The 27,444-nt window shown below is 37.3% G+C and overlaps 1 protein-coding gene across 3 annotated transcripts in view; it reads left to right on the top strand.

Moving 5' to 3' along the window:
- The window catches only part of CNTNAP2 (contactin associated protein 2), a 2,029,937-nt gene that overhangs the window by 1,052,054 nt on the left and 950,439 nt on the right, over positions 1 to 27,444 (top strand). For all 3 annotated transcript variants that reach the window (XM_067747291.1, XM_067747290.1, XM_067747289.1), the window contains one exon: positions 21,860 to 22,009. In XM_067747291.1, coding sequence (XP_067603392.1) covers positions 21,860 to 22,009 — 150 coding nt within the window. The remainder of the gene's footprint in view (positions 1 to 21,859; positions 22,010 to 27,444) is intronic.

Here is a 27,444-nt window from a genome sequence, read left to right on the forward strand (position 1 = left end):
AGATCATTATACATAGCTTGCTAGACACATCTAAAAATATATACTTGAAATAAGAATTATAATGAAGATGATTAAATAACTAACTCCAAATTTAATCACTTTGAACCTTTATAATATTATGCCAAATATGTTAGTAATACTTATCTACATTTCAACATGTTACAATGTACATAAATTTATTAGTGATAGATATACTTGAATTTCAGATAATGCATTAAAAAGTTCTGCACAGGATGAATATTTAAAAATATGATTCAATTAAAAATTATCTTTTCAAAGGAAAAAGTAGATCACGATTTAACTTCTTGAACAGCTGAAGGTGAGACGGTCATTCATTCCTAAAACATTGACTCAAACCAGAGAAGATAAATCTTGATGAAAATGAATGCCTTTCTCATAGTAGACATCAGTAAATATTTGATAAAATTAGGCACCAGATCCTGAAAGTTTCATTGTCACTATTCTTTACATTTATGCCAATAGGTTATAATAATCATATAGAACACATTCTCATCTAGCATCTAACTTCCCTGAGGGAGAGACTTATTCTACCTTCTTAATACCTCATTGTCATAACATAATAGGGGCTAAATTATAGTTTTGATTATACAGTGCCTAATTAAAAAGAAAACTCATGCTAATTGGGCTCCTAGTGTTGCTATGTGGATCAGTCCCAAGAAGATCCACCCTCATACCACACACTACTCATTTATAATCCTGGTCAGCTTGTTAATGACCTTCCAAAGTCAACAAGGATCCTCCTGCCCCATGTTGCCGCACCAATAAAACGAGCCTGAGTTTGGTAGCTGTGCTCTAAGAGCACATGCTCTCCCCCACCCGCCAGGCTGTGGGCGGGGCTGCTTTGATCTTGTCCGCAGGGGAAGGGGCCGAGTTTTCCGGGGTAGGCGGGGCGGGCTGCTCGCTGACCCAGCTCCCAGGGCTGGGTGTGGCGTCTCTGTGGCGGCCATCTTGAGAGCTTCTGCGCACGGCCCGCAGAGCTGAGGTGAGGGCAGCAGCCATTTTTCACCAGGAACTGCGTTCTGAAGTGCCGGGGGGTGAGGCCTCTGCTCGCGGCCCCTGTGAGCGAATGGAACTAGACCAAGCGCAAAGGAAAAGAGAAAAAAAGGTTAGGCTTTATCTTATTACCCAGATTCTATTTTTATTTCCCGAGAATTGTTAACGGGCTTCGCCGGTGACAAGCTCTCCATGGGTTCCCCGCATCACCAGACCATCCTGGGAACTCGCCAGTTTAAATGCTCTAAGAATGAAATCATTGATGACGCCGTCCTTACAGCGGTGACGTTATTACTAAGCTTTATTAGTCAGAGTGGAATATGTTAATATTTACAAGGTGTTGGAAAGAGGTCTGTCCTCACAGGTGCAGGCACCGCCTGAGTAAAGGGATAGGATTTGTTCTTAATATCTGTCCATGTAGCACGATGAACTAATTCAACGCCACACAGAAACAAAGTGATCATTCCCCCCTCCCCCGCTTTTTTTTTTTTTTTTTGCGGCCCGCGGGCCTCTCACTGTTGTGGCCTCTCCCGCAGCGGAGCACAGGCTCCAGACGCGCAGGCTCAGCGGCCATGGCTCACGGGCCCAGCCGCTCCGCGGCACGTGGGATCCTCCCGGACCGGGGCACGAACCCGTGTCCCCTGCATCGGCAGGCGGACTCTCAACCACTGCGCCACCAGGGAAGCCCTCCATTCCCTTTTTTTAAACGATGTAAATAGCGTTTGATTGTTTTCCCATTGAACAGAGCTGATTGTAAACTATGCCCCCTATAACCATACGTTTTTGTTTGAGCCGAGACATGGCCAACGTTGAAAAACCTCTGTTTATAAACAGACAAAATCAATAGTGAAAAGAGGGCCCAGTGTCCAATTCCTGTTCGTTCGAGTTCTTTTTGAGAACTCGTTGGTAAGAAATACACAACTGACTTGGGCACAGGAAAACAATAACAGAAGCCCTTTTGTGCCTTTGCTCAGTTCAGAGACAAAAACAGAGGTAAGACAGCCTCCAGCAGATCTGCCTCATATTCAGGCATCTCTTCCAGCGACCACGGTGGAAGTCGTGCTCAGTAAAATGCAAACGGGGCCACTAAAATGCCAAGAGTTTCATTTTGTTTTGATGTCTTTCTCACAGAATAACAATGTTCGGCTTAGTTCTTTTTTTTTTTTGTAGTGCCCTTTGGGAAAGAACATTTTCTCTTTTAAAAGCCACACAGAGCTTAACACAAGCAGCTTCATTGTTCTCTTTCTTAGGAAGCTAACACAAAAAAGACTACTGTGTTACTGAATGAAGCTATTCATTGCTTAAAAACAAGAGTTAGTAACCATAACTGTTATACTCACATTAACCTTATTTTCACGCTTTAACATAGAAGTTGCTCAGATGTATTATATGTGTACCATAATTTGCTTAAAAAATGCTGCTGGAAAATACAAGTCTAATGAAACGAAAAGTAAGATATCTTTTTTTTTTAAAACAATGTTGTATAGGTGTCGGCAAAGTGATTCAGTTGTCCGTATACATGTATCTATTCTTCAAATTCTTTTCCCATTTAGGTTATTACAGCATGTTGAGCAGAGGTCCCTGTGCTATACAGTAGGTCCTCGTTGGCTATCTGTTTTAAATATAGCAATGTGTCTGCTGTTACTTTAGAAATTTGAGTTAATAACCAGTGTTAAGCCCAGCTACCAACACTCAGATTTTGGAAAATGCAAAGTTGTAATACTGATAATAAGTGCAGCTCTGGAAAGTGGAAAAAAATCTTTGACTTGAAATCCACAACCCTGGGTCTTATTTCCAACTTTGCAACTTATTGCTTGATATTGGCAGGACTCTCACTCTTTGAGTCTTGATTTACTCATTTGTTCATCTTCAAAGTGGGGAGTAGCTCTGGTTATCCACAGAATGACTAGTTATTTGTTTTATAATGTTCACATGTAACTTTCTTCAAAGTTCATAATAAATAAAGGCTGATAAAAACCAATATTATGAACTTCTGGTGCAAAATTTTTATAATAAATCATAAGCATGTGATGTAGGAGTCCCCAACATCACTTAATGATTATCTCCTTTGGAAGCAGGTGAATTCACAAAACTTACAAAATGTATTTGTGAAAAACTTATTTTAGAGACTAATCTTCTTTAAAGGCAATAGATGTATTAATAATCTATGCTCTGTGAGGTCAGGAGCTTTGATTTTGATATAAGCCTAATGTCTAGGGCATTACCTATACCATAATATTGAGTGAGTGAATGAAAGAATTCACTGACTATATCCTCTTTCACTATATTCATGGCATGATTTAGTTCATAAGTATATTCCTCATGAATATATTCTTAATGAATATATTCATTAAAACACTGAACCTGTGACCCTAAGCCTCTGATAAATTGAATAACCCTTAAAATTCTACTAATATATTCACATTTATTGAACCTACTTAAGACAAATATATTCATGAATATATTCATGAAAGAATATATTCATATTCACAGAATATATTCTAGAAGAATATTCCTTAACACAGTTCCCTGATAAATTTGTAAGTTTGATGAATTTAGTGAATTAGTTGTTCATGATTTGATTCTTTGGATAATTATTTTTGATCACTTTTAGAGAATTGGTTCTCAGTGAATTGACCGAGAGTCCCCTCTCTTGACTGATTGATATGATCATGGGCAGGTAGGCTACTGGCTATGGGAGCTCACCACCCTCTAAACCTGGGGGCAGAGATATCCTCCTGTGAAATCTCTGTTGAAGGAGGGAAAGAACCCCTTCTTCCAAAAGGAGAGAGGTTAGAGGCTAAAGTCGACTTCAGACCAAGAGCTACTTGTCAGATTCCACCTTCTCCCTGAAGTCTGTCTTCTTATTCCTCCTTGTTTTTCAGAGATGGTGGCTTTGCCTTGGGGGTTTGTTAGCAGGTGTGAATACTTAGTACAATTACTAAGGACTGAGCTACAAAGGGTACACTGGCTTTAGCTATTAGTCTTAGAAGTGTGCTTTGTGTTTATGGTATGTAATATGAATATAGTATGTTCTGTGTATACTCTATGTATAAACAGTATAATCTATATAAATTAATTACCAGCCACATGATTTTTTTTTTCTCAAGTCATGTATGCTTTTTCAAATTTAAACCGCGAAGGCTTGGCCTCTCATGGAGAATCACTGCTATTGTGAGCCATAGTTTCTGATGAAATTTTTCTCTCTCAGGTATTTGAGAGCAGAAACAAGATTGTGACAGTTCTCAAACTAAGTGAACTGTGACAATGGTGAGCTCATGAGATCTGAGCTCATGAGATCTGAGCGTTAGAATATTTGAACCATTTTATTTTACCTTTAAGTCTAAGATACAGAGATAGTGAACTCAAGAAAAATGGAAACAAACAAAGCCTAAAAGTGAAAATTTAAAAGGGAAAGTGGTAGACACTATAAAATTTAGAGAGAAAGCAAACATAAAGAAAGTGAATATTTTTATATCAGAGGGCTTTTTTTCCTCTCTTATGAGTGAAAGCAGTTTGCATTCCCTGTATCTGTGAGACATGAAAGGGCCATAATCATGGTTGATAAGTTAATCAAAGACAGGAAAGCCCTTAAGTTTAGAAATGAAATTAGACATAATGTGAAAAATGACATCACAGTTAAAAGCCCTTGAAAGTGCCCTGAAGTCCACCTCAGAATTTTTATGAAGCCTTTACCTGGTTGCAGTCCCCCAATAATCTTTATTTTTCTTTTACATCACAATTCATGTTAAATTAATGACATTAATAGCTATCAGATTTTCTAAATTACTATTGTTTTAATATTCGACAGCTGTGCGCATACTTCATAATTTTTTGGTGGCTTCTGTATACATTTATCTCAGGACTCTTTAAAGATAATAGTGGCCTCAATATTGTCTACAATTTTACTTATTTCAATTAGGTTATACATCACATAGACTCTTATCTTGCTTTATTTTGATTGAAATATATTATTCATATAGAAAATGCACATATCATGAATGTACAGCTTAATGAAGTTTTTGAAAAATTGGACACATCTATGTAATCTTAACTTAGATCAAGAGACAGACCATTACCAACACTCCAGATTGCTTCTAAAGTCAGTAATTGATTTTAACTAGAGGGTTGCCCATCTAGCAACCAATGCTAAACAATGTTCAATAAATAACTACTAAAAAACAGGATTGTGCTATATGGTACAGAAAAAAATCCATGTATAGATATTTCTAATGTTATCTTTATATAGGATATGCCCTGTTAATAAGAAAATGATAGATGTTTATATAGAATTTTAGCACTGTAAGGCATCTAATCTACCACAGATTCCCTCAGGTAACACCCTGTGTGGGATTCTGCTGTGTGACATCTTTCTAATCCTTTATTAGTATTCCAGAGAATTTCTGCAGTAAAGGACAGATGCTCTTGCCAAAAGCCTTACTTCTATTTTCAATTTGCCAGTATTTTCTGGGACTCTACCTCTTACGTTAAATCACAGAAATGGCAAAGAATTCTCTTTCAGAATTGAAACAGTGAAAGATCTTAATTCCTTCTACAGTGCTGGATCCACCCTCCAAGTTGGTCTGCCATCAGTTTACTCTCATGTTTCCATGAAGCTATCTGTGGCCCCCATCTTCTGTCCACTATAGTACAAAATTCAAATGACTGTCTGTCTTTTCAGCGTGGATTCTTCTCTTTTCATCTCAGGCAAAGTCTCTTCCATGTACTTTGAGTGGTTCATGACCATTGTGTTTAATGCTTAGAGTCAGCCAGCAGGACAAGTACAGACTTAGAGACCAAAATATACAACTTCAGTTATATCAGTATTTGCGTTATTAATATGCTCTACATTAACAGTTTTAATTGATACATTGTCATTGGTTTTTCTCTTCCCCTTAGCAGTACATGAATGTATTGTAGTCTTATTTTAAGTGTCTAGAGCTGAGAGGAATCTTGTAATCAACTGGTATGAATCATTCATTTTACTGATAAAGATTTCTGGGCCAGAGAGGTAATTGTAATATTAGTGTCCATGCTATCCCAATTCTAATCTGGCTCTCCTTTAGTGTATCACACTGCCCTCCTGTCTTATGTGTCCTGTAGTGAATTTCACACATAAGTGCACACATATATACAAACACACACACACAACTTGTGTACCTAATACAAATCCATGAAACCACACTAAAAAATAAATCAGCGGTTTAAAAAATTTATGCTCTAATAATATATTAATTTTTAAAATATTTTTAATTTTTAATCTTATCTGATGCTTATCTTATCCAGATTAAAATCCACAAGAAAGGATGGATGGAATAAATTTGTAACCTAAATATATATGAAGCATTTTTTATACAAGTGTGATTTCAATGTGCTTACCTGTAGCATTTTTCCTCTCCCATTTTGCCACAAAGGCTGAGAAAGCCTACCAAAAGGCAGTTGACACTCAAAAAGGATTGTTGACTTGAAGATTGCAGGAGAGAGTAGTTTATAAATATCTGGAGACATGCCCTTCATGGTTCAATGCTCTTGGGTAGTCCAGTTGGAGGAAATGATACTGAGCTGAGACACACAGAAGCTGCCTCTCACACTAGGAGTCACATCGTAGAACAAGTAGTAGAGAGGCTGGCAGAAAAACAACTACTTGTAAAAGGTAGGGACTGAATCTTTGCCTATGTTTGTGACCTAGGTACAATAACCAGACCCTGCCTTTGAGTAAAGGGTGAAAATTATTCAGTGGCAAGTATAAAAACAAAGTTCTGTTAAAGGGGAGTAATGCAGAATTATCTGAAATGAGAAACTGTGGTTTTATTATGCCTTTTATGATGCAATTTAAAAATAATGATTTATATTCAAATCATAAAATATACCTGAACATAATATTTTAAGATATCTGTTCCATGCCAGGACTCTGCTCGTGATTATCCTCTGAACTCAAAAATTTCTGAACCCGTGAATGTCTGGATAACTTCTCTAAATTAAACACAGTTTTCTCACTGGAGTTATCCAGCACACACAGGTATAAAAAAGCTCTGTTTTAATCAAAGCCACTTACGTTCACAGCTCTCTATGGTTATGATAAAACCAAGACTTTGAAAAGTATTTAGAAGAAAAGGGAATTTTGTTATATGTACTGTTTTAAAGAAAACTAATCTTAAATTCTGACAATTGTTAATTTTAAGCTTTGAATTTGTTTTATTATCAAAATTTAGAAAAATGAGAAAATGGATTCAAGAATTAACCTGGGCTAAATTGCTATTATTATCTTCATTTATGCTGTTCCTAGTATTCTTTCTCTAAGATATTCTTTTTACATCACTTCTATAATACCGATGGGACAGAATAGAAAAACAGTCATTGACTGATAGTGTCATGTAGCTCTATTTTCTCCCTAATGTGTAGGAGGACAGGAACAATGTGCCTTTGGGACATGGATGAGATAAGGTACTCTGTAATCATTCTAATATTCACGAGTGGGGTTATGCTAGCCGGGAAGATGGGGGATCAACAGTTTTAACAGCATATTACAGTAAGGCTGTGCACAACGAGGGAGTGCCCACCTTTGGGATCACCTCTTGTCAAAGATCCCTAGCTGGATCCCCAAATCTTCTCAGCTACATTTTGCCTTCCTCATTTATCTTTCATTTCTTTTTCCTCAGCCATCTCACTCCAGTTTATAAAATATCGGGAAACGTTTCATAGCAATTATAAAAATGTATGTAAAGATATTTAAACCTCATTAGATGGTACAATAAGGCAAACTTTTTGAGACCAGGAATCATCATATTTATTTTTATATTTTCTACAATGTTTCACATAGGTATTCCCCCCAGAAAAAGAGGAATTGATTTGAATGTCCTTGCCATTTAGACAATGTCGATTTCCTATAAATAGGGATGATTTTGTGCCTTTAGGGAAAAATTGTACGATATTGCAATTTATCTGAGACATACGTGGAACAAAGATAAAAGACTAAATATAACTTAATTTAGATTTAAGAAATGAATTGTAATATTAGTAATGATAACTTATTTTCCCAAAATTGTATAATAATCGTTTCACAACTATAACTTTTACTTTAGACAGAAACAAAACAGTGATTTAAACAACAATAATAAATATTTAATAATAAATAACTGACATATTTGTTAAAAAAACAAATTAAGGAACAGAAAATATAACTTATAAGCCATTAAATGTAAAAAATGGAAAGTAAGAAAAGTAATGAATCTGAAAAGGATAAATGAATTGATAGTATTCTCATTGCCCAATAAAGGCAGTGATGCAAGTAGAAGATGAAGGGTTGTATAAACCAGGTTCTTAACCTTAAAGAAGAGCTAAACCCCTGACATTACATAAAAATTTTGGATATATACTAATAAGGATTTTTCTTAGGACAGGATTCATACTTTTCTTCAGATTTTCAACATACACCATTACTCAAAATTCTTCTCCTGTATAGCTGAACCACTCAAGGATTCGGTATTCTCACTCCTTACCTGCTATATTCTGCTCACCCCACTCCAATTATCATCGACCTCCATATTCCCAAATCTAATGTCCACTTCCTGTCCTTGTTTTACTTAATATCTCAGAAGCACTTAAAAGATTCAACTAGTCCCTCTTTCTTGAGTTAGTCTCTTCGTTAACATCACATTCTTCTGGTTTCTTTCCTATTTTACTGGTACTCTTTCCCAGTCTCTTTTCCTGGGCCCTCATCCTCTTTCCAACTTCTCAAGTTCAGAGCATTCTAAGACTCAACCTAAACTCTCTTCTCTATCTCAAAGCTCTCTCTTCGTAACTGTATTCAATCCGATGATTTATGCTCATGACATCAGATTTTTATGTCCAAACCTTAACTCTTCCTTGGGCTCCAGACACAAATATACAACCACCTCCCGACTTCTCTACTTAGATGCCTAATGGACATACCAAACAACAGCTTGCTTCCCCAGTCTCCCATTACTTAGTTAAATTGCTTTGATTTCCACTCAGTTGCTTAAGTCACACATTTTTCTCTTTCTCTAACTTTTGATAACCAATTAATGAGTAAGACCTGTCAACAGGGGACTTCCCTGGTGGCACAGTGGTTAAGAATCCACCTGCCAATGCAGGGGACACGGGTTCGATCCCTGGTCTGGGAAGATCCCACATGCCGCGGAGCAGCTAAGCCCGTGTGCCACAACTACTGAGGCTGTGCTCTACAGCCCACAAGCCACAACTACTGAAGCCCATGTGCCTAGAGCCCAAGCTCTGCAACAAGAGAAGCCACCGCAGTGAGAAGCCCGCACACCACAGTGAAGAGTAGCCCCCGCTCGCCACAACGAGAGAAAGCCTGCGCGCAGCAACAAAGACCCAATGCAGCTAAAAATAAATAGCTTTATATATAAAAAAAGACCTGTCAGCAGTACTTCTGAAATAGATGACAAGTCTGACCACTTTTCTCATTGTTAACCTCTGTCCAAGCCTCTGTCGTCTGGTCCTAACCACTGTAAGAGCTTCGTAATAGGTCTCCCTCCTTTCACTCTTGCCTGCCTAAATCCATTCACTGTACAGTAGCTAGCGTCTATCTTTAAAATAGCATCATGCCACTTTCTGCATAAAACATAGGTTTTCTGTCACACTTAACATTTAATCTTCTAATTACAGCTTACAAGGCCCTTAACTTATTACACTGTTGCCTGTCTTTTTCCTCCCATTTCTCAATCCTTCCCCCTTAATCTCTATACTCAAACCACTGTAGTCATCTTAGGGCCTGGTACTTCAGTACACCAAGCGTGTCTCCCTTCAGGGCGTTTGCATCAAATTATCCCATGACTGGCCTCCTCTTATCCTTTAGGTTTCAGATTCACTGTCACCTCCTCAGAGAGTTTTCCCTTGTCAATTAGTCTTACCCATGAATCTCTCTATCACAACACCTGTTTTATTTCTGTTATAACATTTATCACCATCTGAAATGGTACCTATTAACCTATTCATTATTTGTCTACTGTCTGTCTCTGCACATAAGAATATAAGCTCCAAGAGGGCAAGACCTTTTCTTCTTCACCATTATATCCTGGTGCCTAAAACAATGCCCGTTACGTGGTAGGAAATCAATAAATGAGTTCAGAGTAAAACTCTAGAAGAGCTTAGGCTAGTGGAGGTAAATTTCCATGTTATTCTCCTTAGATTCTGAAAGGTTAAACTGAAAGGACAAGGCTGCCAAATCTCCATCAGCACAAATCAGAAGTTAGCAGATGGTGATCATCACTTGCTTCTTCCTTTTGTACTTGTTCACCTTTAGTCATAGCATCACAGCAATCTGAATGGTTTGCAGTTATGATAAAAACTAGAGTAAAGGACATCAAATACTAAGTGTAATGTCTCTTGGTGTAATGAATCTTTTTTTTCTTTATTATACTTTATTAGTTTTCCAAATTTTCTTCAATAAGTTTTATCTTAAAGATGAAAAAAATTATAAAAGTTCTCTGCTTATGATCTGAAATCCATTTAAGCTACCACTGCTTAATATGCCTTTATCTGCCCTATGTAGACACACGCACAACTCACAAAATATGTCTTCCTTTTGTAGAATTTTGAAAGTTATTTTCTTTATATATGCATGTAGTTGTCTTTGTATATGTACAACAAAAATGATAATGATAAAATAAAAACTGCTACTAACTATTGATAGTATAAGGTGGCTCCTATATATTATAACTCATGGATTATTTATAACAAATTTAGTGACATAGTATTATGTCTTCTGTAAGTGAAGAAACCAGGTTGCAGAGAGGTTTAATAACTTGCTCACAGGAAAATAGCTAGATTTTGCTAGAGCAGAGATTATTTCAGACTTACTTCTGTATCTCCAGTGCTAACATGGTGCCTGGGAAATAGTAGGTATTCAACATATATTTATACATGAATGGAGGAGTGTGGTTGGCATTTGAATCCAGGTATGAATGACACCCAGACACTTAACTGCTATACCACACTGTATCTGGGCTTATCTGTATGTGTACGTTAATTAGAAGTCCTATGAATTAAAATCTTCTTTTAAATTAGCAACAGCTTCTTATTTAATGCAATTATATTACATTTTATATTCAAGAGAGGATAAAACACTGGAATGAAGGAATGTAAATGCCAAAATTGGTACATGAACTGGACTCCTAGATTGATAAGATGTATTGAAGATGATATTCACATAATCATATTACTACTAAAGATACTTGCTTTGGAAGATTGTCTCAAGAAAACAGTCATCATTAAAATGGTCATAAATCTTTGAATGAGATTTTGAAGTATAATGATCTTTGGCTTTCGGCTGGGAATCAGTAATGGTTGAAACAATTTTTAGAGGTTTTTACTTGAAAATTTAGTCTTGGAGTAGTTAAGTTTTTTAACTTTCTAAAATATTGATATCCAAAAGTTAAACATACAGAGTCTCATTGGGTTTCCCCTGTTTAGTAGCAAATAATGGTGTGTTCTATATTGGGTTTCTCATTGTTTGATAATGCAATAAACAAAGTATAAAGTGGGCATTAGATAAAATTTAGATGAATTTAAAAATGAATATCATCATTCCTTTTATCTGATTTTAAATGTTTATATATTTTTGAGGTAAAAATTACAAAATACATTTGGTTTTCATTATTCATCGTAGTTATATTATGCATAGTCATTGCAAATACTCAGTGAATACTGAACCATTGTTCGTACAAGAAATGTAGGGTTAGGTTCTTGAGAACCTGTGGTCACAACATTTGCATCAATACGTAACCTTGTTTTTGTATTTGCATCAATACAAACCTTGATTTATGTATTTCTGTTTAAAGTTACCTTGTTTAATGCATATGATTGATTCATTAACATTGAACTCACAACCAACAGCATTATAACTTATACCTGAAAGAAGTTTATCTAATGTACACATTTCCTCTTTGTAAGGCACATCACAGCCTTCTTGCACTTAGGAACACTAAACAGCATTTCAGCACTACATTTGGGGACCACTTTAAATGGCAAAATTGACAAAAAGCACAAAAATGCAAAAAAACATGGCACTAAGTAGACAGTGAAAAGAACACTTGATTTCAGGATAAGAGCTGAAACAAGAAGGCAAAGAGATGCCTTATTTGACCTCAGTTGGGAACTTGTGAGTCGAGCGACTCCAGTTTTTCACCAGTCTGTTCATGCATGAGTCTGTGAATGACCAGAATGCACCACAGTATTGATTTTGGGTTAGAAATAAATTTTAGCAATAAGGTGAATACACAAGTACTGAATCCACGAATGAGAATCAACAGATCTTAAGAGCACAATTCAGTGGATTTTGATAAATATATACACTTATGCAACCAACACTCCAGTCGAAATATAGAACATTTCATTACCTCAGAAAGTTTCCTTGTGCCTCTTACAGTCCATGCCCGTGTGCACCCTCCCCCACATAGGCAACTCATGTCCTGATTTCTATCACCATAGACTGGTTCTGCCTGTTCTAAAATTTCCTATAAAAGGATTCATTCAGTATATTATTTTTTTGTGTCTACATTCTTTCATGCAAAACAGTGATGTCCAATCCACTAGTTCATTCTTCTTTATTACTTAGCAACATTTTCTTGTTTGAGTACACACTGTATGGTTATACAATTATTTCCAATTTAGTCCCATTATGAGTAAAGCTGCTGAAACATTCCCGTACAAATATTTTTGCAATGTGCATTTTGATTTTGGGGGGAAAATAGTTAGCAGGGAAATTGTTGGGACATAGGATTAATATATGTTTAACTTTATTTAAAAACTATCAGAATTTTCCAAAGGGACTGTACAATTTTGCATCCCACCAGCAATGTATGAGAGTTGACATTGATCCAGGTCCTAGTTAGTCCTTTTAATTTTTAGCCACTGAAGTGGTGTAAAATTGTATGTCATTGTGACTTTAATTTCCCTGATGACTAGCAATGTCAAGAAATGTTTCACGTGGCTATGGGTATTTAATTTACCTTTATTTGTGGTATGACTTTTGCCCATTTTTGTCTTCCAGTTATTGACTTACAAGAGCTTTTAGTGTATTTCAGTATGCTCCATGTTCAGATATATATGTTGCAAATATTTTCTTCTAGTCTCTGTCTTGCCTTGAATTTTCTTAATATGTCTAATGATGAGTGGAAATTTTTAATTTTGATGAAGCCCAATTTATCAAGTGATTTTGATGTCCTCTAGGACAGCAGTTACCAACATTCTTGGCACCAAGGGCCGGTTACATGGAAGACAATTTTTGCATGGACTGGGGTGGGGGTGGGGGTGGGGGCGGGGCATGGGAGGGATGGTTCAGGCAGTAACGCAAGTGATGGTTCAAGGGTAATGTGAGCAGTGGGGAGTGGCAGATGAAGCTTTGCTTGTTCGTCTGCCACTTACCTTCTGCGTTGCAGCCCTGTTTCTAACAGGCCGCAGACCAGTACCAGTCCTGGCCTGGGGGTTGGGGACCCCTGCTCTAGGAAATCTCTGTTAACCCCAAAGTCCTAAAGATACTCTATGTTATCTTTCAGAAGCTTTATACTTAGGTTTTTATTTTTGGGTCTAAAACCCATCTAGAATTAATTTTTGTGTGTTGAGTAAAGAAGAAATTGAGACACATTTTTCCCTTTATTTATCCAGTTGTTCCAGCACCAGTTTTTGGACAAAACAAAACAAACAAAGAAGCAAACACAAAATTACCTTTTTTTTCCCCATAGAATTGCCTTAGAGCCTTTGCCAAAAAACAATGGATCACATATGTTTGGGTCCGGTTCTGATTTCTTTATGGAATACTATAGCTTTATAACAAGTCTTCAAATCAGATGATAAGTCCTCTACTTGTGTTTTTCTTTTTGATAATTTTGAATATTTAAGGTTTTAAAAATTCCTTATAAATTTTAGAATCTTCTATTTTTATTTCTACAAAGACTAGTGTTGAGATTCTGACTAGGATTGCATCATATATATCTGTTTATTTAAAAGTTTAATTTCCCAGCAATGATTTGGAAATTTCGGTGTGAAACTTTTAAAGCTCCCCAAATGACTCTAAGGTGCAGACAACGTAATAAAATCTATTAATCTGGGCTCTTTCTTTTTCAAAAGATTCTGAGTGCCTGAAAGGAAAGAATTCATCCCATCTCTAAGATTCTACATATTAAATTAGTGATGGAGTCATATCTAGCAACACAAAAAAAATGTCATGCAGTAGGCCCTCCCCAATGTGTATTTCTAACTTAAAGCTTCCATTCAAGTGGTTCTTTCAGAGCAAAGACATATTCCAAAGTGTCGTCTGTCTATACCAATACAGAGGAGCATTTGACAATTTCTTCAACTTAAAAAATAAAAGTATTTTGTGCCTACCCAAGTATCGTATTACATGTTCTCTCTGATTGCAGTTGACCATATTTATATGGTTTGGATTGATGTGTAAAAGTGAGCAAGATTAAATTGGATTGATTTCCTTATGGGAATTATAAAGATAATATAAGTAATAGTATGTGGCATATCTACATAGAGATGTATTTTTTCTTATTGCATAAATAGGTAACTGATAACTTATGAGACATATTAGTAACACTTCAGAGAATACTGTAACCACCTAAAGACGGATTTTATAGTCTCTGAGAGTTTTCTCTCAGGATTAAATGTTGAGCAAAAGACTGAAAACTCTAGTCACTGTAATTTTATTGAAGCATTTTCAAACAGATATTACATCTTGGTTTGTGACTATATTTTAAATACTTACTTTTTTTCAACATTCATTAAACCAGTCTTCTTTTGTCTCTAATAAGAGAAACATCTGTTTCTTCTTGTTCAGTCAAAGCAACCACCTCAAGAGTCTTACTTTAAAAATAGTACCATTAGAAAGTCAGCCTGGATAGAATATGCTTCATTAACATTTTACATTTTATACAAAACAAGTTTTTCTAGAAGTTATAAGTTAGGGAGATGCTAGAGAAAATATTGTAAGACAGTTTCGATATTTTATGAAAGAATTAAAGCCAGAAACTGGAATATGGCTTCAAAGATGTTGGTTTTAGGTTAAAAAGTCTCTTTGTAAAAATGTCAGTTTCCTTTTGTAATGTACAGTTGAAAAGTTTTTATAATTATGAATTAATGAATAACTGGAGGTATCTATCATAAAGTAAATTCAAATAATCTTTAAGTATAAAAGTACATCAAAATTGTTGAATAGTGTATATTTTTAAAACAAAAATACTTTGGAAAATGCGTACTACAGTTTATATCAGTCTCCTCAAAGTTAGTCATCAGGCGAAGTCCTTGCTTGGAATTGGATTTGATTTTTGGAAATATTCCACAGACATTCAGAACCACACCTATTGAATAATCTACTTGAAAACAAAACACATTTTGGGGAGGTGAAAGTACATCTGTGACTATGATGGAATAAGACCTATTTTATTGTATAGCTCAAAGTTGGCTTTAGAAATTGTTGACCCTGATATTAACAAGAGATATATATTTAGCTACCTTCCCAAATTCCTCAAGACTTCTCTTGTACTATAAAATTCATATGGGGAGGCGGGTATTTATTCATAAAGAAAACCAATGTTTATTCATTTCATAATAGTTAATACTTATAGAATTAACGTACAACAACCCAAGTTGGTATTTAGAGAGCTAGTCTTACTCACTGAATATGAAACAATAGCTAATATCTATTGAGAGCGAACTTACTATGTGCCAGGCACTGCTCTAAGTGACAATGTATATACTTAATTCTCAAAACTCTATGAAGTAGGTACTGTTATTATCCCCATTTAATAGAGAAGGAAACTGAGGCCTAAAGAGGTTAACTTGCTGAAGGCCCGGCCAGTAGGTGAGCAGAAATGAGATTTATATCCATCTGACTTTAGAGTCTATGCTCTAGATCCTTATACTGTTCTGCCTCTCAGAGGGTGAGCCTGTAAGTCAGACACCCCTGGCTTGTAACCTACTTCTGTCTCTTATGGAGCACGTTACACGTCAACCCGAATAAAATATGACCCCAAATGAAAGGCAATCCTCCATTTTCCCAGCGAGATAATTAAGAGTACCTTTTGACTTAACTTACCTATATAAACTTTTAGGGCTGTGGGTGAAAATGTCTCTAATATTTAATTACTATTTTTAAAATTACATAAATAATTTAGAAAGTTCTTTTTTTTTTTTTTTTTTGCAGTATGCGGGCCTCTCAGTGTTGTGGCCTCTCCCGTTGTGGAGCACAGGCTCCGGACACGCAGGCTCAGCGGCCATGGCTCACGGGCCCAGCCGCTCCACGGCATGTGGGATCTTCCCAGACTGGGGCACGAACCCATGTCCCCTGCATCAGCAGGCGGACTCTCAACCACTGTGCCACCAGGGAAGGCCAGAAAGTTCATTTTTCACTCTCACTTTTTGGAAATAATTTTGTTCAAATTTCTTCACATGCAGCGTTAACATCAGTGTGTTTGTCATAACTTTGTGAGTCATCTAACACATTTTTGCAGAACAAATCATCTTCAGCTCTAAATTATTTGAATACAGAATTTTTTCCCACATCTAATGCTGTCACTGGCCTTGTTTTTCTAAGTTTCAAGTGCCCATTAGCATAATGTTAGGACACTTTTTTTAGTTGTCTCATATGTATATATATTCATGATCTCCACGTTGTTGAGTTATTATATTGCTGTTTTGTTTAGAAGGCTTATTTATAACTACACCAATATTTGTAATTGCAATGCAATAACCCCCAAAGAAAAAGTACTACGTTTAAGTCTCTGCTTTTTCTTTGTAAAATGGGACTTAACAGCCGCCTTTGTTTTTTGACCTAATGGTATAGATACAGATATGCTGTTTCCTAGCTGCTAGGCACTGTTCTAATGCTATGCAAACCCTAATTCATCTACTCCTTAAAACCAATCTACAAAGTGGATACTACTATTTGATTTTAGAGAGGAGAAGCCTGAGGCACAAAGAGGTTAAGTAAATTGTCCAGGTTGGCAAGGGCCAGAGCAAACACAGGCAACCTGGCTCCTGGGTCAGTCCTCTTAGCTGCCACACTATTTTCCTGCCCTTCTGCCATCTTGATGCTCATTATTGAGAAAAGGCAATAGATTGACACATACAGAGTTAGGTAGTGCCAGGCACATACCAGGCTCTTAGGAAATGTTAGCCGTATGAGACGTGGGTCTCTTTTTTAAGTATCAGTAACTAGCATCCTTATTTGGTCTGGTCCTGAGTCACTCTCCAGCCACCAAGACCCCACAGTGTCTGGGATTATGGGTCCCTGGTGAGTCTCTCTATTCCCTGGGACATTTATTGCTCCAGAATATTGAGTGAAGGGATACCATCTCTTTAATAGCAAATGAGACGTGATGCCTTAATCCTATTTGGTGATGTGTTCTTTGTTGTTTACAACTCACAAATTTCTAATAAAACTTGGGATGATGATACATTTTTTTTCTTAATACTGTATTGGTATTGTAAGTGTATATCGTATGATCAACTGCACGGTTCTGAGTGAATTTTATAGAATTCTAAAAGCTCTTAAATTTCGTTAATGTTCTGTTTCATATGAATTAAAAATTACTAAAGAATATTGTTAATTTTTTAAAATGCCTCAAAGAGGCTATTCCATATAGTTTCTCTGAAGCAAAACTAATTCTGTACTACTTCCCAAGTGGCAGGTGGCCCAGGAAATGGTAAAGGCAAAACTCAGTAGTCCGTGTTTCATACAAAGTTGTTCAGGTCTCCCTTGCACTGAAGGGAAGGGACACAAGAGGAGGGAAATTATGCTGAAACTATGGCATCTTCTTTTTTCGCCCCATAAAATTTAATGGCTGTGTTCTGAGTGGGAAGAACTACTGCTTGAATGCAAAAGGCCTAGATTAGGATCTCAACTCTACAAACTGACAAATGATAGCATGTTAAAGATCATTGATTGATCCACTCATAATAAAATGAAAGGAGTGAACACAGAGTTCTCTTTGCTGAGTTTCACAAAGTATGGAGATGATTTAAATGAATGCTCCTGGGCTTACTTTAATATGCCTTAGGGAAATAATGCTAGAATTTGCTTAATTTCCATTCAAATTACAATTTTAGGGGAAAAACATCAATGTAAGAAACTACTAAAAGACATGTAGTAGTGGGATCTTACATTACAACAAAAATCTGATGACGCAAGTGCTGAAAGTTGGCAGATGAAACCAGATCGGTGTCTCAGTTTATTTACAACCCTGATGCTATATGAGACAAGGGTACTCCAGAAACTCCCTCTAGATGTGGTGGCAGATGGAAGTGTGTGTGTGTGTGTGTGTGTGTGTGTGTGTGTGTGTGTGTGGTATAAGAGAACTCTGATCACAGATGCACAGAGTCTATATACCATGTTTCATTGTTGTTGGTTTTTCTTTGTTTGCTGTTTATAAGAACTCAGCCTCCAGAACTAGATACAGCTGAGTTCCCGTTCTCAGTTCTGACATTTACCACATACGGGATGCCTAAACGTTATTAGATTCAGTTCTCTCACCTATTTATTGGGGATAGTAATTCAAAAAAATCTTTTTCTGTGAAATATTGTTTGGAACTGTTAATGTTAATCGTCAAGAGGTATGCCTCAGCAATCTATGATAGGAATGGGCCCCGAATATATGAAGTTCATTCTTCAGTGGGGCAAGGATGGCCTAATTTCTCAAAAGAAAATATGTCACTTCTTAAAATTTTTCTTTATCCACATGTTATTAAAAACTCTCTTGATGATTAGCATTAACAGTTCAAAGTAATAATTGGAATTAAAATGAATAGAAATCACACCTTAAGCTCAGATGCAGCAGTGGCTGCTATCAACAAGGCTGCTTTTATATGAGGTCCAATTTCTTTAGTAATTAAGTTTCTTGAAAAAATAAAGTAACCTTTTTACTTTAATCTGATGGAATAATAGACCTTTTTGTCATGAACAATTAAGCTGGTGATTTTCCCTTTAAAAATTAACTTTATGATGAAGAAATTTTCATTAGAATTTTTAGGAAGGCTTTCTGGTCTACCAGTTAGAACAGAAAGCCCTGTTACTGAAGACAGCTTATAAGTGACTTCCTCTGAATGTGTGACTCTTTAGGATTAAACATTTGTAACATTACTGTCCTTGGGACCCATGCCCCAAAACTGCATTTCAAAGCAGGGTTCATCACATTGTAAAGGCAAAGATAACAACCAAAATCAAAACCATACACTTCTGTGGCTAATTAACACTAACCCCAGTTTTATAATTTAACAGAATATGTTATGGTGACGGTACAGTCTTCCATGAATCAGTTTTGTGGGAGAACCCACTACTGGAGAAGGAATTGTTTCAGTGAACACTACTACTTGTCTGACAGCTAACTGACTTGACTTTTAGAATAAGACTGTATGTTTACATAGTAATTTCAGTACAAAAAATATGTATTTGTATGTATTATACATTTCATAATTTGAAAATTATTTAGTATTAATTACTTTAGAGCTGTTTTCCTCCATGGAAATAAAATGTGCTCAATAAATGTTACTAAGTTAAAAATTGAAAATCCTGAAAAAAAATACCTGAGGGATGATTATTTGTAATGATATTTACTAGTACAGTGTTAGTTAATACTACATATATGTGACTATCTTCAAGCCCCAAGAAGCCTTACTTTTCTTCTTTAAAATGGTGTTTCTGTTTAATAATGTAAACCAATCACTAGATTATGCTTTTCCTGTAAAGGACAACATAGTAAATAGTATAGGCTTTGTGGGCCATACAGTTTCTGTAGCAACTGTTTTTGACTCTGTAGACCAGACAATGTATAAACAAATGAGTTTGACTGTATTCCAGTAAATTTTATGTGGACACTGCATTTGAATTTTATATAATTTTCACATGTAATTTAATATTGCTATTATTTTATTTTTCAACCATTTAAAATGTGAGATTTATTTTTAGCTCTCAGGCTGCACGGAAACAGATGGCAGCAAGCAGTATTTAGCCTATAAGCTGTGGTTTGCAGACCTCTGATCAGAAGCTTGGAAGCCATCATTCGTGCTTCACTGATTTTCTCTCATTCCATTTTTGGATACCTTTTCATGCTAGGCTTCTCTTTTGTGAGGCTGAACTGTACCTTCAGTAACTCCTACCTGTGGATTCTAGATTAAGCCATCTGGAGTAGTCTAGAACAAAATAGTTTCCCTTTCCATAGGCCTTTATAAGGTGAAAGAAAGTCACTTTGACTCACTTAGATTTCTGTCTCTCTTAGTGTTCCTTAAACTCTTTCAAGATACGTTTGTTTGAAGGCTGTTCTCCTCTCTTTACTCCTTAATTTTCTAATTATTATTTGAAAAATGAACACAAACTAAACAGAAACTTTGTTATTTTCTGTCTAATGGATAACTAAATAGATTTTCTATTTCTGAAGACCTTTGTACTAGGCAAGAGTGGATGTGATTGTTAGGGAGTTGTTGATTTATTTTGTTGATGTTTATCTGTTTAAATATAACCTAATTCATTATAAAAATATCTTATTTGTAAATGATCAGATAATCCTGGTATCATTTCCCATACCTATTAGTGGTCAATTAGCACAAATAACCGCTGTAGGGAAGGAAAACTTTTCCTTTCTTCCCCTCTAGGTTCTTTGGCTAATCTAAGAATTAAATTGACATCAGACAGATTGCTAGGAGGAAAACAAATATAATTTATTATTATTATTATTTTTTTTTTTTGCGGTACGCGGGTCTCTCACTGTTGTGGCTTCTCCCGTTGCGGAGCACAGTCTCCGGTCGCGCAGGCTCAGTGGCCATGGCTCACGGGCCCAGCCGCTCCGCGGCATGTGGGATCTTCCCAGACTGGGGCACGAACCCGTGTCCCCTGCATCCGCAGGCAGACTCCCAACCACTGTGCCACCAGGGAAGCCCAAAACAAATATAATTTTGTATGTATGGGACCTCTCCAAAATATGAGACTCAAAGAAGTGACCAATATAGGGCAGATTTTATACCTTTTAGCTGAAGAAAAAGATTAATTTTGTAAAGAATTAACAGGACAAAGAAGTTTTGGGGTAACTTTGGTAACCCAGAGTTTTGGGTTTGGGGTAGTAGATTAACGAATTAGTAACATGGTTTGTTTATACAGCCTTCTTGGCCCTAACTTCCCTCTCTCTAGTGATAAGGAAGCCTTGTACCCTCCTGGTACAGGGAGGGTACCTTTCACATGAGAGATTTGTTTCCTGCTTTCAGAGGGACAAAGGAGGGTCAGAGTATCCTTACTGCACTTGCTGTTTCTTAAGTAACTTGAATTCAAAATAATCAGTATGCTGAAATAGCATATGTTGGGGTGGCATATTCTTCTCCCCTTCACGGCACATACTCACACATTTATTCTTTTAGTCCTTTATTTCTATTAGCTATACTTGCCAGATGTGGCTGTTGAGAGGCAATGACAGTACAAAAAATAGTTCTTAAAAGCAGAGAGTGACATGAGATAAAATTACAAATCCTTTTTCTCATCTGAGAGTGAAGTCTAGTAAAGCTAACTGGAAAATAAGTTATTAAAATAGTTCATCATCATCTACCAAACAACTTAATTCCCTCCATTTCCTCATGTACCCCGATGGCACGTTATGTCCCTACTTGATTGGGTTATATTATGGCGTATTTGGTCTGGCGGAGGATAGAACTACTTATAATACTAAAGAAGATGAGATATTAATTGTAGCCACACTGAATTTTCCTAGATGAAAATATATTAATTTTTACTTACAAAGCTCTGACTGTTGTTATTAAAAATTATTTTAAACTGAATCATCTTAAGAAAAGAAATGGCCTTTTCTCTTGTATCTAACAGGTTCTGGGTTGAATGACGGCCAGTGGCATGAAGTCCGTTTCCTAGCTAAGGAGAATTTTGTTATTCTCACTATCGACGGAGATGAAGCCTCAGCAGTCCGAACTAACAGTCCTCTTCAAGTTAAAACTGGCGAGAAGTACTTTTTTGGAGGTAAGACTACCATTTTTTTAATTGGTTAACTGATACATTGCTAAAAATGGAGTTTCAGTAAAGTTTGAAGTATTTATATTGATTCAGTGGACTCAGTAGATCTCAGAAAAAAAGCAAACAAACTCTGTAACCTCATTGAACTAAAAGGAGCATCAAATTTATTGTTTCTTCATGATAAAGTGTTAATATGATGTCACCATATTCTTCTAGTCCAATTCAAATATTCTAAGTATAAAGCGTGAGATTCTGAATCCATTCATTCTCATAATACTATTCTCAGGAATCATGTCCTTGGATTATACATTGGTCATCTCTTGCTGTGTAACTAATTACCCCAAACCTTAGTGGCTTAAAAGAACAAACATGTATTATCTCACAGTTTCTCTAGACCAGGAATTCAGAAATGACTTAGATGGGTGATTCTGACCACCTGGGTCTGTCATGGGGTTATACCCAAGCTGTTGGCCGTGGCTATGTTATTTGAAGGCTTTATTGTGCTAGAGAGTTTGCTTCCAAGACGGTGCACTCACTTGGTTGATCGTTTGTGCTGGCTGTTGGCTGGGGTGCCTCGGTTCTCCTCTATGCAGCTCTGATCCTTTGGGGCCTCTCTTCTTCAAGTGGTCTCTTCTATAGATGATGGGGTGGGGTGTGTGTGTGTGTGTGTGTGTGTGTGTGTGTGTGTGTGTGTGTGTGTGTGTGTGTGTGTGTGTAAAGAGAGAGAGAGAGAGGGAGGGAGGGAGAGAGAGAAAGAGAAAGAGAGAGAGAGGGAGAGAGAGAGAGGGAGGGAGAAAGAGATACAGGAGTAATAAGAAGAGGAACAAGGTTGAGAGAGAGAGAGAGATAAGTGGAGAGGTAGGGAGGGAGAAGGGGCAGGGAGGGAAAAGCCAGTAAGTGGGAGAGAAAATTTACAAGATAGAAGCCATAAAGGTTTTGTTCTTGTTGTTTGTTTTTAATAATCCAGTCTTCTGTTATATACAATTGGAAGTCACATCCCATCACTTCTTTTTTTTTTTTTTTTTGCGGTACACGGGCCTCTCACTGTTGTGGCCTCTCCCGTTGTGGAGCAGAGGCTCCGGACACGCAGGCTCAGCGGCCATGGCTCACGGGCCCAGCCGCTCCGCGGCATGTGGGATCCTCCCAGACCGGGGCACGAACCTGCGTCCCCTGCATCGGCAGGCGGGCTCTCAACCACTGCGCCACCAGGGAAGCCCCCATCACTTCTGTTATATACAACTTATTAGAAGCAAGTCACTAAATCCAGCCCACACTTAAAGCAAGGGGATTACACAAGAAATCAGGGGTTATTGGGGCCTTCTGAGAGGCTGCCTAACACAGGTTGCCTTACATGAAGCCACCTTATCACAAATATCTTGATTCTTAAGTAATAAAAAGATTAGTGGAATGGAAGATTCTTTTAATGATAAATTCTACTTCTGTATGTGAAAGAGTGTTGGAACACAGACCTGACATGTTTTCTAATTTGAGAAATGCATCCTGCCAGAAAATGTTTTTCTTCATTAATGAAACATAGGGATATCTTTTATTAAAATGCTAGGTGTGTTGCCTAGATCAATAATAATCTTTCATTAGATTATTCCCTTTCTTATTCTAATCACCCAATGTGAGATCTAAAAAAATACATTGTATCCTTAGAAAAGGCTTTGGTTTAAGCTTTAAAAAGTATGTGTACATATACTTGCCTCTGCAAATATGCCTATTAATATTCCTATATCTATTTATTTGTATATATAAATATATGTTTATATATCACTATTTGTATATATTTCTCTAATTATTAGAATAAGCCTACTTGACAACAGACATCTTGTATGTCTTGTTTCCTGCTTTATCCCCCAAGGTCCTAGAAAAATTCCTGAATATAGTAGATGACCAATAAATATTTGTAAATGAATTAATAAATTCTGAAAAATAATCAAGGCAAGCCTTTTATTCCTAAATTTCCAAAAGAAGAAATAGAAGCCCTAAGAGCTGTACTGACTTGCTGCTAAGTCTATAGCCAGCCCCTGAATTCAAAACCTCTGACTGCTGTATGAGGGTGCTTCTCCGCTCTGCATCATGATATGATGATGAGTGGCAGCTCAGAGACAGAAGTCCTGAACTAGACCTCTGTTTCTTTAATCTTCCATGGTCTTTGTTGGGAGTTAAAGCTACATGCTTTTTAAAAGTCTCTCAATAAATATTTGATGAGTGGATGAAGTCAGACAAGATGTCTTCAGAGTGAATAAACTGGGCTGATTGATGTGAGAAAAAGCAACCCAGTAGCTAAACTGGTCTTTCTCCCAAAACATATTTAACAAGATGGACTTTTTGGCCAGCAGTTTTCATTGCTGTCAGAAAATGGATGACAGCACTCAGTGGGAAAGCTGTCGATAATCCCTCCTCATCCAAATGGCAGTGGGACATCTTCGGCCATGAACGAGCTTGCTGAGTGCTTAAGGCAAGTGTTGATCTATGTCCATCTAGATGGGTAGGCAAAAAGCTATAACCACAAATTCATGGCGTAGAGCTTATAAGATATGAGGGCTTTACAGTGTGCTATTACTATTGCTTTACAGATTTGGGTTTTCAAACCCAGCGGTCAGGGTCATATTTCCTCCCTCTTGGGTCTTTAGTCTGCCATTGGGAAATGCTGTCAGAAAATGATCATGATGCTTCTTTGGTTATATCTTTATTGGCTGAATCCTCAGAGTATATGAGAATCACTAGGGGAACTTGTTACAATTCATATTCTCAGGCCCCACTCATAGAACTTTAGAATGCAGGATGTTGAGAAATCGAAGAATTCTAAACTTCAAGTGATTCTGAAACAAATGATCTGAGGAACAGAATTATAGATCTGACTTAGCCACCTTGCATGCATATCTATTATATTCTTTTTAAAAAACAATGTTAGCCACTGACAAGTGAGATAAGTAAGAAACAGCTATTCTCATACAGCTCTGCCACCATGGAGCAGTGAACGGAAGCCCCAGACAGGGTCTGGGGCACATATAGACATTTATTAAATGAACATTTATTAGCAAGCTGGAACAACACTGTTAATACAGACTCCTTTGTCAGCTCAATGAAGTCTTAGCTCTCTGACTTGCCTTCCCTTGAAGAAACTGTTTTCTTCAGGCAGCTGTAGCAGTGTTTCAGAGGCAGGATTCAGCTGTACCCAGAGCCAGTGCCAGGCAACAGAAAGCCTCCTAAGCTAATAGCTGGCACAGGTTCACTGATCCAGAATCCAGAACCGTCTCCACAGCTTCAGGTCACAGACCTCACTGGAGTCTTATACCATTTTCACACAGGCTGTGAGTGTTTCTAAAAGAAGTTTTGCCAAACTACATAACCTTAATATATTTAATTTCACCACTGAGATCTCTTTCCTAACATTTATCTACCATTTATGCTAATTAAGAGACTGCTATTTTTACCAAAGAAAACCCAACTTGACATTCAGAAAGTTGATGAGAGGAATAGATAGCAGAACTCCTGGAGTAGTCGTGTCTGGAGTGGCTGCAGTGTTTCTGAGAGCATGCTCACGACTACCTCTGGCACGTGGCTGCCTGATTAGAATGATAGCCGCCTCTGGATTGTAACTTAAAACACACACACGCAACTTCATACAGTCTGTGCTGAAAATTTAAAGTAAGTTGTAGATGTTATAATGATGACATCTTAAGAAATATTAGTATAGTGGAAAGGAGAATTGACTTTGTTCTAAAATAAGAACTTTGAATCATACACACCGAATTTGGGATGGTGGCTTCTCTTAGTTGATAGGTCATTTTAATAACTTATCTTTCTTTATCTATTAAAAGGCAATAGGATCTGTTCTGTGAACATTACACAGCATCACCTGTTAACCCCAGGGTCTGACCCTAGGGTTTCATGCTAAATGCTGATTGCCTTTCCAATTCATCTGGGGTCTTTTCTTAAACTCCCTTTGAGACAGCCCCTTCCAAGGAAAATTTCAGATTTCAGGTCATGTGCTCATCTAAGGCCTCTCACCAACTGCTTGGCTACTCAAAGCATTTCTTCCTCCTTAGTCAGTAAAAATCAAATTGTTTCCCCGCTCGGTGAAAGCCTTACATAAAGGCGTTCTGTCCTTAACCATGTCCACAGTTTGCTTCTTTTGAAGTAAGTCCTGGCCACACAGCTGCTTTTGCCACCACAGGCACGGCTGTGCCCACCAGTGTGGAGCCTTCTCTCTCCACGCCTGCACCCTGCTCACGCCAGGAAAGCTCTTAGTTCTCCTCTGTAACACTCTGAATCAGACGTTTACGCTCTAAGAATTATCTTGCCTTGTTTTTTCTTGGGAATAAACAGAAAAAGAAGGATTCATTTGGGAATGTTTCCTCAAGAAAAGTTATTTTAGCTGCTTTACCTTATTTCTCTATCTCCCAACTTGAATTCCTTTTGATAACACTTCATTAATTTTAATAATCAGAAGAATTCTGAAGAAAATAATTCAATTTATTATTGACTTCTTGCCTGGGAATTGGCTTTCTGATTTCTGATACAGGCCAGGACCCATGATCATGAGAGAGTAGAAAGATTTTTCAACTTAAAAATTTCCTTAGGTTTGGTATTTTGATCATTTGTTTTAATTTAAAAGGAAAAGGAGCTGTGGGCTGAAGAGGAGGGGTAAGAAAGATCCAGTCTTGTTGGAAGGGGAGTTCTAAGGAACACATTGGGGGTGGCAGCTCTCAAGAAAGTGCCAGATTAGGTGGAGGGGACCAGAGAGATGGGGGGCATTGGGAACTGGCCAGAGTCTGATAGGAATGGAATTAATAAAGCTTAATAAAAGGGCACATCCCTTCCCAGTTACAAATCTAGGCTCACCAGTATATAGCTTTTTACTCCTCACTGAAATAGAGCATGAATTTTAAATAGTTACTAGATTGATATGTAAATATGTTACTGACCAGGGTTTTTGGACTCCTTAATCAATAGAAATTGATCAGAGACCAGACAAGAAATTCAGACTAAGCTTTACTGGGGTCCCTGCTGCAGCAGGGGGGGAGCGAGAACAAAAACGGGTTCCCTTGCTCGCTCCCGAGGTGGGGCAAGCTGGTTCCTCATATGGGGTGAGGGGAGGGGTGTGTCCAGGGGTTGGGCTGGAGGCGTGGCTTAGGTGGTCTGCCCACCCCTTAGGTGGTGGTGAGTGCCAGGCAGGGGGGTGGGGGGCATGGGTGGTGTCCTGCTTCTGCTCCCGACCCCCTGCCTTTGCTCCTGGCTCTGCACAAGTGGCAGTTGGGTTTTATTTTGATCTTTTCTGTATTTTGTTGTTGATAATTTGCCCCAGTTGCACATGCACACAATTATTTTTAGTTCCATAGACACATAGTGTCTATGTGTTTTGTTGCTTGAGAAGACCTTTGTCCAGGTGCAAGTACTGCAGCAAAGTGTCCCAGGTCCTAGCCTGTCTC

Source organism: Pseudorca crassidens, chromosome 8 (genome assembly GCF_039906515.1).
Source record: "Pseudorca crassidens isolate mPseCra1 chromosome 8, mPseCra1.hap1, whole genome shotgun sequence".
NCBI classification, from domain to species: domain Eukaryota; kingdom Metazoa; phylum Chordata; class Mammalia; order Artiodactyla; family Delphinidae; genus Pseudorca; species Pseudorca crassidens.